The following is a 12,832-nucleotide window of genomic DNA, read 5'->3' as shown; positions in this document are numbered from 1 at the left end:
CAGGTGAGTACTTGAGTCGCGGTACATTGTACAAGTGCAGGGGAAGGCCACAGCAAGGCCGCAGCGTCACGCGTGTCTGGCCGCTGGATTTGCCAGACATTGGCAATGCTAGTAAGTACACACTATCAACATATTATGTCGAGATTCGGCGACTGTCGCGTCAGCGCATGTCGTCGACAAAGTTGACTCTTACTCTCGAGCTTGAGCTCCGGTCAACGTTTTGGCATCGTAGGGACATACGCTAGTGGAGGGGGAGAACCACTCGTCTGCGAGCATTGCCCACTGCCCACACAATGCTAGCACTGTCATGCCCTCACGAGCCGTGCCATCAGGAACGGACGGGGTGAATGAAAGACTCCTGCACATTTTGCATCCGTAGGAAAACAGTAGCGGCACAAGAATACATACATATAATCATACAGCGACCTTCGACAGCCTTCAAGGCAAATTCGTCCAAACACACAACAACATGCAGAGTCGTACCAATACACCACCAAGCTTGAGCGCGTACAACACATCGCATGAAGTGTTTACATGATCGTACAACCGTTGTCTTTGTCTTCGAGGCGCCGAGCGATGTCGTCAACACCGAGAACAGGGCCTGCGCCAGTTGGGCGGCCATCAAGGTTGACAATGAGGACGCCAGCGTTGTCCGGGTCCAGCTCGGCCACCAGTCCTTGCCTAGTTCGAGTAAATCAACGAGGGTGCGTCGAACATGATGTGAATGTGGTTTACCTCTGCATGAGTTCTCCAATCGCGGGTTTGAGCTTAGCGACACCGTGCGGCGAATGCAAGCCTTTACCTGCATCACAGCGGGTGGCAGTGTGCGTCAGTGACTCGACGGATGGTGCACCGAACCAATTGGGAGAAGCGACGAACCAACGATGAGGTTGACCTTTGCATTTCCTCGGCCACGCGCGTCTTGGATGGCGCGCTCCGAGTAGGTGATGGCCTCCTTCACATACAGGCCATGAAGGTCGACTTCTCCCGGTGCGCTATCCTGCCACGTCGATGTCAGCCCGACTATATGCGCCCCTAGTAGCCGCATACACTCACCTCGTTGTTTTCTAAGCGCACAGACGATCGAATGGCATCAGGTCGGAACGCATGTGCAGTGTGCACCGCAGGCGCGCCGCACAGAAGGACAAAGACGGGAACATACTACTAAAGATCCACTCGCTCGCCTGCGCATTCAGACGTTCCATCTGCGCCTTGTGCGCCTTGCCTTCGTTGGACAGCTCCTTAGCACGCGCGCCGTCGCCGCTCGCGTACGCCGTGTGGCTCTCTTCGTAGCACTGCGCCATCTTCGAGCCCTCTTCTTTCGCGCGTGCGCGCAGGCTCTGGTACTCGGAGTCTTGCTGGTTCTCATAGTTCAGGTTCTACGAAACGACTCCCGATAAGTGGCGTGGACACGACGATCTGCCGACAGGCATACCTTGTGGGGCCCCGGGGGGGATGTGTGGCGAGCAGGCTGCGGCTTCGGTTGAGCGGGAGGGTATTGCGGCTGAGGCTGCGGCTGCGGTGCTTCGTACGGCTGCTGCGGCCTCGGCCGCGTTACTGGCGGACCCTGCTGGTACTGTTGGGCCGGACGTTGCTGAGGCTCGGGTTCGGGCTGGCCGCCACAAAGGCGATCCCAGAGAGAGCGCAGGAGCGTAGAGAACATCCCCATCTTGCAATCTTATCGGCAGAGTGTAGGGTCACCCAGCGATGAAGACGGTCCTTTTATGCGCAGACACGGGTAGGCACGAGAGGTAGGGGCCTCGTGCAAGCGAGTAGAGCGCCAGGAAGTCGTGCCTAGGGAGCAAGGCAAGCACCGCAAACAGCAAGTCGCCCACGAGCGCGCAGTAGGATGGCCAGATCCACGACGTGAGCTTGAACGTAAGTACAGGTAGCCCCACTAGCGGCCGACCGCACGACGCGTACGTCGTTTCTGTTAGCCCAGCGTATGTTCAGGGTCGCGATTGAAGGTACTCGGAAGAGTTGCGTTGGAGGTGTGCGACTCGCAGTCGAGGATGCCCATAGCCGCCCACTTCTGCACAGGCGCGTCACCCTTACAATCAGGCAGCTTCAGATTTGTACCACCACTGGCACCAGCTCCCCATGCGCATGGTGGACTGGTGGTACAAACCTGAAGCTGCATATATGTCAATTATGATCCCAGGGTTCCACAGGGTGCGTTTACTCAGTCACAAAGCGTGGTTACACTCTGTTTGTACAGCGTACATCTACAGGAGGACCAACACAAACCTACAGACCATACATGGACTAACAAATGATGCAGGGGGTATAGTATCTGTTGGGACATTGACTCGGAGGTATGGATGACGGGGCTATGAGAAGCTTAAGTATGCGAACCTCACCGTGTAGTGTGTATGTCTTTCCAATGCCAGGTAAGACCCTAGCCTGCTATAGAAGAAAGGAAACACACGAGTTTATCTCGTGTCTCTAACGGATAAGATGGAAACCTCGACCGGAGGGTGGATAGACGGGGGACATCGGGTCCGCATTGCAACACTCTTTCCTCTCCCCTTTGATCTGATCATACTGATGAACCAACTCGGCGTAGGTCCGTCATCGCCTGGTCATGGTGAAGTCCGGGACACGGCTATGTTACGGTCAGTACGCGTTATATTGCTCCAGACTCCGGGAACGCATACCTTATTGCCGGATGTCCCGGATGGTAAGCCGGAGGCATAGCGATCGGGACAGGACGCGGTGTGTAGGGCGGGAGCCCGCTCAACCGGTGGTCTCTGATGGAGGGTATGCTGACGGGGAGCGGCTGCGTCTGCGTAACCTGGCGAGGCAGCGATCCGTGGAGGAGGAGAACCGGCGGCTCGTAGACATCCTCCTCGAGTGGATTGAATCGCTCTCCGTTACGTCGGCGGAGCTTGGACTCTTGAGGGCTTTGCGTGCAGAGACAGCAAAAGCCAACCGCGCGTGCAAAGTCATGAAATACCATCGAGGGGCGGTCGTACGCGGTGCATGGGCGTGTGCGGCGGGGAAGGGGCGCACGACCTGGCGAGAGCGGGAGTGATATTCTTATGAGTGAACCGGCATTTATTTAGGCTTTCCCAAAGGCGGCTGTCGATCGAAATGCTTCCAACTTCTAGCGTTCGGCGCTCTGTGCCGAAACGCCTCGGGACGTGCGAGCTTCTTTGTGTTGCGAATGGAAGGCATTCGGAGAAGCGCGAGCCGCTGCATGCTGCTCATGCACACAGGTGGCCATTGGGCGCGGGCGACAACTTGGCGACAACACCCACACGCTCCGAGCGCATGGGTCTCACGACAACAGTAGTCGTCACACGGATCGCGACGTCCGGCCCCCGCTTGGCCCGCCCCCGCTCCGCAAGCCCGCACTGTAAGTACCGCGCGCCCGCCCGCCCTTTGTGCGGCATTGAAGGTGGTCATCGATCGGTCATCACTAGGCAATATTGCGTATGAAGTCACAACGGACACACTACAGCAGTACAGATCACGTAAAACCGACCCGCTAGAGCTCCTTCGAGGTTCGGTCGCTTCGACACATCATCTCATGATTTACAGCGTCTGCTAACTCCACATGCTTCCCGCACTCTCGCCAGTCGCCGAGGCCGAGGTTCACCTTGGTCCCATCTCGCCGTGACAGCGACGGGTCTGCGACTACTTATCTTGTATCCGCCTGCCCGACATGTACACGGAGAGTTATACATAGTGAGGACGGTCCGGTTCTTCTCCGGGAATAAGCAGAATGAGACTTACCTCCGGGCTGAGTGAAGAAGGGCTCTGCGCAGCACTGGAAGCTTCATACGGACCGCCCGTGGGCCCCGTCCTCGGGATCGTCGATGTCGAACCCTCGGTGCCAGTGACCGTGGGCAGCGTCAGCTGCGACATCGGCTGGGTGTCCACCACAGGGCGGGCGTACGGCCTATGGGGCACGACCGGCGGGACGTAGATGTCCTCTCGCGACAGACGGGGATCGTCCGGCTGGGGGAGGTTGTGCTCGCATATGCAGCACCAGTTGAAGGCCTGGCGCAGGGCGCGGGACATAGATGCGGGGATAGACGTGTCTTATACGGAGATCCGGCGTGCGGCCTCGAGTAGATATAAGCATCGATCGGTCGAGCGTGATCGAGGCGGGCAAGCGACAACGACGGGCCGCAATCGTCACGTATGGCCAATATGGCTGACCTGGGTACTCCGGTACGTACCGTCCCTGCATGCATGGAGGTGGTGCGTCAGAATCTCAGCTCCCCCGGATGTGGCCTGAAGTCGAGTGACCACTGACCTAATATTCGGCGTCATGACGGAACCAATCCGAGGGAAATCCCGGACTAAACTGCATGACCACTGCATGACCTGGATGACCTGGTACTTACCTTGATCGAAACCTCAGGTCTTCAGGCCTCAGTACTTGGGTAGCCATCCTGCGTTCACGCGACACTTCGCTCGCAGGTGATGATAGTCAACGGTCATCATAGAGATCAAACAAAGTGAGAATGACATGTCTCATTCACAGCAGATGTGTACGAGAGGACAGGATAAGACTAGAGACGGGAACACCTACGAAGTCCTAGAACCACTCGGCAGAGCTACAACAACAACAACCAGCGGGCATCATATCTCATATCTCCAACCCAACCAGCACGTAAGACGAGTCGACTTCGAAGGGCGGCGCGGTGACGACACTGCCACCCACGTACATCAATGAGTGAAGAAGATCGCCGAGGAACGGCGAGCTCTTCTCCAACGCAATGACTAACGCGGAGCATTGCAAGCTCTCATCCGCGAGATCTAGGAGAGCAACGATGCTACCAAAGGGGTCAACGATAGTTTGCGATTAAGTGCAATCGCGACTCACCTCTCCCTGAGATTGACGGTTGCTGCGCTCTTTCCGTCTACGTAGAGGGTCTTGGGTTTGTTGGGTAGCTCGAGCACGACACCATCAAACTCGGCACCAAGGTTCGGAGCAGAGATTGAGACGTTCTTGGCGTAAGGCATGGCAGCCAGTGCATTGCGCGGGAAGAGAGTAGAGAGGAACTCGAGAGCAGCATCGCGTTGCTTCGCGCTAATAGCTGCGACGCTGCCTTCTCCGTCCTCAGCATCGTCAGGAGTCAAGGGGGGCGTGAGGATATCAGGGACAGGGGCGCGAGCGATCTTGTTGGCGATGTCCCTCGGCGCGCTTCTAGTAGGCTGGCTGTACTCCTCCGGAGGCGGGGTGGGAGGTAGGATGATGGAACTGGCGGTGCTGTCGGTGCCGAAGGCTGAAAGCGTGGATGAGGTATCGGAAGGGGGCGAAGAAGAGAAAATCGGCGCCAGACTGTCTGTCACCCAGTCTGACGACCCTCTATCAGGAGGGCATTTTGCCTTGGGGGTGTCAAAACCGCCACTGCGGGACCGGTAAGTCGGGCGTGACAGAGAGAGGGAGTGGAAGAGGGACGTACCCCGGGCCCGCCAGAGAACGCAGTAGAGTAGTAGTACATGTTGCTGCCGGGCATCCGGCACACTGCAAGCACGCTAGGAGTCATGTCGGTGTAGAAAGCCCCATCTCCAACGGTTTGACGACCGTTGCTTCAAGAAAGCGACGGATGTCAGATAAAGTCTGATGCATTCCCGACTCGTACGTACGCGGGGCGAATACTAGATTGTTGTTTTGAAAGATTTGACATATTTGAATTCGACATGAGGTGCCAATTTGTTCGAGGAGCTACGACGATGTTAGAGCGAGAGTCCGCAGCTCGGGAAGATGCACGTACAGTGAGGATAGTGCAGTGTGTGGCGAGGTCGACGGTGTAGTCAGCAGGGGCGAGAACAAGCCTCCTCTTATGGCCCGTGTCCCCGGCCATCCCCCGACCACCGCCCCACGTGGCTGTGGCCGCGTTGCTATCTTTGGCAACGTTTCTTGAACCCTCTAGGCCGTCGGACTACCCTGACGAATGCCCAGATCGTCCTTGACACTGCAAACGCGCACGATGTGTATTTCTGTCGTTTGCTCGAGTCCTGACTTCTGCTCCCAAGGGTCCGCGAAGTCTCCTCGCGGCGCTGATACTTGACTTTGGGGCAAAGCATCGCGCCAGAATGGAAGAGACATGACACCATATGACCTGCGAATGACCCGCCCTCTCCAATCCCGATTATTTCAATAATCTCCACAGTACCCACTATCTATCCTACGCGCGGCAAGAAGTCTCAGAAAAGTTCGCGGCCCGGGGTTGGACAGGCCGCACCGCAAACACGAGTGTAGATAACAGCGACGTTGCAGTGACAGGAATGTCATTCTCCGACTTGCAGGACACGGCGAGAAGCCATAGGCCACGGCAGGTCACGGCATTGCGTTGAGGCGTTTGCAGAGAAGACAATTGAGTAGAACGATGCACTCGTCGGATGTTCAGCGCTATGACTGACGGGCTGCTTTGCTTTGAGTTTGCGCTGATGCGTGCGATGGCGAGTCCGATCCAGTGGTATCCACCCCAGGGGTAAGTGCGGAGAGCTGGCGGCTGAACAGACGACCGCCACAAAGGCTTGTGACCGAAGTGCCGCACGCATGAGAACGACATAGTCTTAGCCAGGTCATCTGCGTACTAGCATTCACTAAGTAGTCGCTGTTCACACTGATAGGGCGTTGAGACCAGCACACACAGATCAAATCGTGAGCCATACCAGATCAGCTTTGCGAGGTCCCAAATGCGACCCTAGAAATTACACGTTTCCACTGAGAAACACCACCGTCGCAGACGGTCGATCAACATCCATGCTGAGTCCGCTAGTCTCCACGCTGCGACATAAGGAGCATCTCGGTCAAGAAATCGCCCTGCCCATTGGGGTTGTCGAACGGGTCGCCGTTTCCGACTAGTATGAGGGGCCTACGAGGCGTACGTCGCGCCAGGCGATGAAAGCCCAGGGTTGGCGCGTGGAAGGCACCCAACGGACTGAGCATAGTGACTATGTCGTCGAACAGGTTGGCGTCCGGCTTCGTTGGATCTCTGTTGTGCGACCCCAGGGGCGTTGCATCGGGATATGTAGGGGGATGGTATACGACGTGGCTGCGATTGATGACGAGGGACACTGTTGGCTGCAGTCAAGATGAGCTTCCAGATGTAAGGTCTAATATTAATCTATGCATGCATACCTGCGTTGAGGCATTGGACGGGACAAGGTTTCTACAGCCCGCCAGGGGATTACGCGAGGGGCCGGTCGTGCTGACAGGTATTCTGGCACGCGATGCCATCATTGACTGAACCGACGGAGGGGCCGGAGGAAGCTGGAAGTCTAGAGGTGGAACGTTGAGGTCCAGGGGATACAGTGCGGATGAAGAGGAAGAAGCGGTGCCAGAAGCGGTGCCAAGGGAGGGCGTCGCCCGATCGGGCCCGCCACTCTCGACGGAAGGCGTGCTTCCAGTTGGGGACCTTTCATCATGGCGAAGATCTTTGGATAGGCTAATGGCCTCGAAGTGACATGCGATATTGCTGTTCGGGCTGGCTGATGAAGACGGCTTCTGCTTAGATTTAGTAGAATGCGATCTCGCCATGGAGATGGAAGGATTAGGATCTCGAATATCGGAGCGTACGCAAAGGGGTGGAAATGAAAATGAGCGAGATTCTGAAGTGTTTGAAGGATTGTTTTATCCACCTTCCGAACGTATGGACCTGGACCGCATTTCCACAGCTACTGCCTCTATCACTGAAGCTCCGGCGGTGGACCAAGCGTCCAGGGATCTTGCTCTGATACTACTGCAGCCAGGGGAGTGTCGTGCGTTCGCGTTCTCAGTAGCAAGGTTTGGATCGGTTATAAGACCCGCGAGCCAAGTGTAGATCTACAAGCCGTGAGACGTCAAGCCGTTGCAAAGGAATTAGCACGCATCATGTAGGTATTGTGAGTGGAGGATATATAGTTGTGTAGTGCATACTACGTACCTTCTCGTCATCGCCCTCGGCCCGACGCCCACTAGTCCCGGTAGGACGATTAACAGGGGTAGCTGTTGAAAGCGAAACTCGATGAGAGGAAGATGGCAGGTTGTCTAGGAGGGCTGCGTTCAGACACATTGTCAATTTGTAGGAGGAAGGGAATAAAGATCGAGGTTAAGAACGATCTCTGCGCGACTTCCATTACGGCAAGGTCACAGAGCGGCCACACCTTGTACATCGTCGATGGCAGTGACGAACAAGGGAACAAGCCAAAGTTCAGTGGTGTCAGCACGAACGCACCGGAAGACATATTATCAATATTCATAGGAAGGATCCGGCGATCATGTCTGAGCTGTTATGTCGTGGCGCCGGCGTTGACTCTGACCGAACAATGTCTGTATGCGTTGCACATCAACCCCAGCGCATACAACCGTGCAGCTTGATCCTGAGCTTACCCGCTTTGCCCGCGCGCTTCTTCGATCGTCTCTCGGATTGGAACGAATCCTCCGACAACGATGTTGTAAACGACGCACAGCACACGACCGACCGTGCAGAGCAGTCGAAAATCAACGCAGCGGCAACCTGAGGAGATGGTGGGCGTCGAGGAGAACGTTGGACTGCGTAGGCCATATTAAAAGTAATTTGGGTCTGACAGCTTTGGTCGTTCGAGTGGAGCCTGCTCCCAGTAGTCTCAGTCTGGGCCACGGACACGGCCAGCGGTGTTCCGGGTCCCGGGCGCTCCGGTGCCAATCTCAGCCACCAGCCATATCGACCGCGCAAAGCCATCCGCGCACCCACCGGCGAGCTCGACATCGACCTTCCTCAAGACGTGAGTACATTCCCGCCGTTCTGATGCTGTGGATAGAGAGAGGATGTCGTTAGGGACGCCCTGGCAGAGTATGGGGTCTCGATGCCGTCTCGTTGTGATGGATGGAGTGGACCAGCATTGGATGATCTACGACCCTTCGTCTGGACGACCTCCTGCCTCTCGCGTTTTCGGCGTTTTCGTGCTGACAGTCTCATTCCGCGTGCAGTAAACTTCTCAGCAACACACAATGGCTGACGCTGGACGCGGACGTGGTGGATTCGGGCGTGGTCGTGGTGACCGTGGACGGGGCCGTCGGGGCCCTCGTCGTGGAGGCCGTAGGGACGAGGAGAAGGAGTGGTGAGTTACCTGTATTTCTCTGAATTTTGCGCAATCGTTCAAACATTGCAAAATGCAAGGGTCCCCGTCACGAAGCTCGGTCGTCTTGTGAAGGACGGCAAGATCAAGTCCATGGAGGAGATCTACCTCTTCTCGCTCCCCGTCAAGGAGTACCAGATCGTCGACTACTTCCTCCCCAAGCTCAAGGATGAGGTCATGAAGATCATGCCTGTGCAGAAGCAGACTCGTGCCGGTCAGCGCACGCGTTTCAAGGCTTTCGTTGCGATCGGTGACTTCGAGGGCCACGTCGGTCTCGGTGTCAAGTGCGCGAAGGAAGTCGCAACTGCCATCCGGGGTGCTATCATCCTCGCCAAGCTCTCGGTCATTCCCGTCCGTCGGGGGTACTGGGGTGCTGCGCTCGGTGAGCCACACACTGTGCCCTCGAAGGTCAGCGGGAAGGTCGGATCCGTCATGTGCCGTCTCATCCCCGCACCAAGAGGTACCGGTCTCGTCGCTGCACCTGCCTCGAAGCGTCTGCTGCAGCTCGCTGGTGTCGAGGATTGCTACACGCAGTCGAAGGGCTCGACTGCGACGATGGGTAACTTCTTGAAGGCTACCTTTGCTGCCGTGCGTGTGCAGTTTCATTCGATTCCTTTCGTAAGCTTACCATCAGCACAGATCACAAAAACATACGCTTTCCTCACGCCCGACCTCTGGCGCGAGATCCCCGTCTCGAAGTACCCGTACGACGAGCACAGTGCGCATCTCCAACTTGCAGCAGGCAAGAAGGCGTACTAGATGTGTTAGGGGGAGAAGGGGATGTCTTGTTGCATGTCGCTAAAACCATCTCGTTATGTCTGTTATGCTAGACATGCCCATGCATTGTACTCTCACATCGTTTCATCTATTCTGGTGTCCGATTGGCATGCCCCGCGCTGTGCAAGGAACCTTGATGCCCTCACTGCATGTGCGATATCGCCGTGTACTGGGTTCAAGTTGAGCGTCTGAACCTGAATATTTGAATCCTGTCTGAAGCTGTGTCGTGAGATCTCGCTGTGCCGGCGCCGGGCAGTTTGTATCGCTTGGCTCAGGGGATGATCGGGGCGATCTGGTGGTGGTAGATCTCCCAAGTTACCGTCCGGCAGTAATTGAGTAAGTGAGTGGCTGCGAGCGTCGAGGCTTGGAAGTGACGCTGACCCTGGCCAGTCGATAAGCACACACTTTGCCCTTAACTAGGTTGCGATCCCACTCGTCTTCAGCTACTCTGCGTCCCTTCCAAATCGTTCAGGGGTCGTAGTCTCAATATGGGCGAAGAATTGCTGCAAGTCCGTCTACCATCCAAATTGTCTAACAGTTCACAAACTCGCCTTTAGGTTACGGATATGAGCCTCTCGTACATCGTACTGGGAGGCTTCGTAGTCATTGTGCGTAGCCTCACCTCTTCAGAGCTGCAGCGGACTTGCCGTCGCCGGTTCCTCCCTTCACTATCCAACGTCTATCTCGCCTGTGGCGGTCCCCTCACTGGTCGTGCGGGCATGCATACATTCATCAGGAATTGCAATAGAGATATTGACGTATGAAACCATTCAGTTTAGCATGGTGTCGCTTCTTGTCAAGGAAAAGGTACGCCGAGCCAGCCATCTCCAGGAGCCTCCCCTCCAGCCTGGGAGTCATTGGCTGAACTCCCTCCTTCGCCACTAGCTGTACATCAACGAGGTCGTCCTCGGGACCGCATTCGGCGTCATCATTGGGCCCTACTGCGCCAACGCTTTCGATCCGAGGTCATGGGGGAGCCATACCAATGCCATCACCCTGGAGGTTATGAGGATCGTCCTCGCCACCGGCCTGTTCGCTATTGGCGTGGAGCTGCCGCAGTCATATATGGCGGATCATGCTAAAGGGCTTCTCGTCATGGTAGTGCCTACAATGGCCTTTGGTTGGGTTGTCGTAGCAGGTGAGTATGTTGCTGAACCTGGTGGGTTGATAGCTGACGTCCTCGCGCTACCCCCGCAGCGCTCATCTATGGCTTATTCCCTACCTACACCTACATCTCGGCACTGGTTGTGGCGGCATGCTTGACACCCACGGACCCCATCATCAGTGCGGCCATAGTTGGTGAGACTTTTCGTGGCTTTGTGGCGGGTGTAAGCCTCATTCAGTGTCAGGTGGCAAGTTTGCCAAGAAGCACGTACCACCCAACTTGCGCCGGATTATTTCCGCCGAGTCTGCCGCCAACGACGGATTGGCGTATCCTTTCTTGAGCATTTCCATCTACCTGACGCTCGAGAGCTCGCGTGGAACGGCGATTGGAAAGTGGTTCCTCATAGGCTGGCTCTGTAAGTCACATACTTATACTCATTGCATTGCAATTTCCTGACCTGCGAATCGCAGATGAGGTCATCTTGGGCACTGTCCTCGGAGCCGTGCTAGGTATGCTGTTTATTGCATAATGTGTGCTTGTTCGCTCATCACTACCTCCATAGGCGTACTGTTCTGCAGGCTGATGAAGATCTCCTATCGCAAGGGATTCATCGACCGCGAATCCTATGTTGCTCAGTACCTAGCACTTGCGTTGTTCACCATTGGGATCGTGAGTACTTTGGGTAGCGATGACCTCTTAGCCGCCTTCGCTGCAGGTACGCAGGTAGTCAACTTCAGATGTCCCAACACTCACAACTTCGAACTCAGGCACTGCTATCAGCTGGGACGGGCACTTCAATGACCAGACGGAGAACGAAATGTTTTCGTCCGTCATTGACCTGCTCCTCAACTGTGCATGCTTCGTGTACATTGGTGCTTGGCTGCCTTTCGATCAGTTCAACCGGCCTGATTTGGGCGTCACACCGTGGAGGCTGGTCACGCTGTTCATCGCCATCATCTTCATCCGGCGCATCCCGCCTTTGCTTTTACTGTATAAGTGGGTGCCCGAGATTGCCAACTGGCGTGAAGCGCTCTTCTCTGGACACTTCGGTACGTCACTGGACCTGGCTGTGAGTCGTCGTTAACATATTTGGAGTGTAGGACCTGTCAGTATTTGGATGCCCTACTGGATGCACGTACTTACCCTCTGCAGATGGGCGTTGGCGCTGTCTTCGTGTCTACTCTAGCAGCCACCAGGCTACCGACGCCACACTCGCCTCCCGAGGACCAGGCGGAGCTACTGGCCGCGACCATACAGACCATTGTCTCCTTCGTCGTGCTCGGGTCTATCATCATTCGTAAGATCTCTTCATTCTAGACGTGTCGTGTCTTTCTGACGCTTTTCAGACGGACTGTCCATTCCTTTCTTCTCTTTTGGGAAGAACATGCGAACGCGCACGGTCTCTGTCACGCGTACGTGGACATCCCGCCAGAGCGCTATCCCCGACTGGCTCCTCGGCGCCCGCCGTTCGCCCGGAGAGAGCCTGGGCCTCGCATCTCTTGGTATGGATCCAGAGCAAGGGCAGGAGATCCGGATGCGCGAGACGGAGACTCGCCCGGATGGACATACGGTTTCGTGCACTGCCAGTGTTCAGTCTATGAGAGTCGAGTCTCCTGTGGACGGGCACGGTGTCTCTTCTGCGTTCGCCCGTCCGGGTATGCATCGGGAGATTTCCGTTTCGGCGAGGACAAGCCAGGTAAGCATTCACTGCATGTATGGCATGTTTGCAAGTGACGCTCAGATCATCGTCTATTCCTTAGGTAAGACTTGACCATGATCCCGCGGCGCTGCGCGAACCTGGTCTGGACTACAAAATCGAATTCAACTCGGAATTGGGCTTGCGCACACCGAGATCGGTGCGCTTCGACCAGAGCGGCGACCAGGCGT

General features: G+C 56.1%; 5 protein-coding genes across 5 annotated transcripts; 2 read left to right on the top strand and 3 right to left on the bottom strand.

Annotated features, from left to right (window-relative positions):
* Window positions 1-321: 321 nt before the first annotated feature.
* Window positions 322-1,828, bottom strand: C8Q71DRAFT_511354 (uncharacterized protein). Its single transcript, XM_047919052.1, has 6 exons — window positions 1,436-1,828; window positions 1,163-1,379; window positions 1,057-1,067; window positions 880-1,000; window positions 736-802; window positions 322-681 (listed from the first exon to the last, which is right to left on the bottom strand). Exons 1-6 carry the CDS (start codon window positions 1,667-1,669, stop codon window positions 531-533), a joined length of 801 nt encoding a protein of 266 aa, XP_047781178.1. The 5' UTR covers window positions 1,670-1,828; the 3' UTR covers window positions 322-530.
* Window positions 1,829-4,600: 2,772 nt separating this feature from the next.
* C8Q71DRAFT_703932 (ornithine decarboxylase antizyme-domain-containing protein) lies at window positions 4,601-5,660 on the bottom strand (the record flags this gene model as incomplete). The annotated part of the gene is made up of 4 exons (XM_047920350.1): window positions 4,601-4,787; window positions 4,838-5,343; window positions 5,421-5,547; window positions 5,605-5,660. 4 exons carry the CDS (start codon window positions 5,658-5,660, stop codon window positions 4,601-4,603), a joined length of 876 nt encoding a protein of 291 aa, XP_047781177.1.
* A 1,079-nt stretch (window positions 5,661-6,739) lies between these two features.
* C8Q71DRAFT_856034 (uncharacterized protein) lies at window positions 6,740-7,504 on the bottom strand (the record flags this gene model as incomplete). The annotated part of the gene is made up of 2 exons (XM_047927248.1): window positions 6,740-7,048; window positions 7,106-7,504. 2 exons carry the CDS (start codon window positions 7,502-7,504, stop codon window positions 6,740-6,742), a joined length of 708 nt encoding a protein of 235 aa, XP_047781176.1.
* A 1,431-nt stretch (window positions 7,505-8,935) lies between these two features.
* C8Q71DRAFT_703616 (ribosomal protein S5, N-terminal domain-containing protein) lies at window positions 8,936-9,822 on the top strand (the record flags this gene model as incomplete). Its single annotated transcript, XM_047920327.1, has 3 exons — window positions 8,936-9,045; window positions 9,105-9,651; window positions 9,703-9,822. The coding sequence occupies 3 exons, from the start codon at window positions 8,936-8,938 to the stop codon at window positions 9,820-9,822; spliced, it is 777 nt and encodes a 258-aa protein (XP_047781175.1).
* Window positions 9,823-10,620: 798 nt separating this feature from the next.
* C8Q71DRAFT_704211 (Sodium/hydrogen exchanger family-domain-containing protein) lies at window positions 10,621-12,716 on the top strand (the record flags this gene model as incomplete). The annotated part of the gene is made up of 9 exons (XM_047920367.1): window positions 10,621-10,647; window positions 10,726-10,978; window positions 11,038-11,139; window positions 11,190-11,360; window positions 11,416-11,454; window positions 11,508-11,660; window positions 11,713-11,998; window positions 12,046-12,242; window positions 12,292-12,716. The coding sequence occupies 9 exons, from the start codon at window positions 10,621-10,623 to the stop codon at window positions 12,714-12,716; spliced, it is 1,653 nt and encodes a 550-aa protein (XP_047781174.1).
* Between the last annotated feature and the right edge of the window lie 116 nt (window positions 12,717-12,832).

The sequence above is a fragment of the Rhodofomes roseus genome (genome assembly GCF_022264815.1).
Source record: "Rhodofomes roseus strain CIRM-BRFM 1785 chromosome Unknown C8Q71scaffold_6, whole genome shotgun sequence".
In the NCBI taxonomy this organism is placed as follows: Eukaryota; Fungi; Basidiomycota; class Agaricomycetes; order Polyporales; family Fomitopsidaceae; genus Rhodofomes; species Rhodofomes roseus.
Note: the sequence above shows the minus strand (reverse complement) of the source record. Positions and strands in the feature narration are given on the sequence as shown.

Excerpts from the sequence above, each read along its gene's own strand:
- C8Q71DRAFT_511354 (XM_047919052.1), bottom strand. The coding sequence starts at position 1,669 with ATGGGGATGTTCTCTACGCTCCTGCGCTCTCTCTGGGATCGCCTTTGT. Across the intron at positions 1,380-1,435 it reads CCCCCCCGGGGCCCCACAAG|AACCTGAACTATGAGAACCA; the intron begins GTATGCCTGTCG and ends GTCGTTTCGTAG. Across the intron at positions 803-879 it reads AAAGGTCAACCTCATCGTTG|GTAAAGGCTTGCATTCGCCG; the intron begins GTTCGTCGCTTC and ends GCTGTGATGCAG.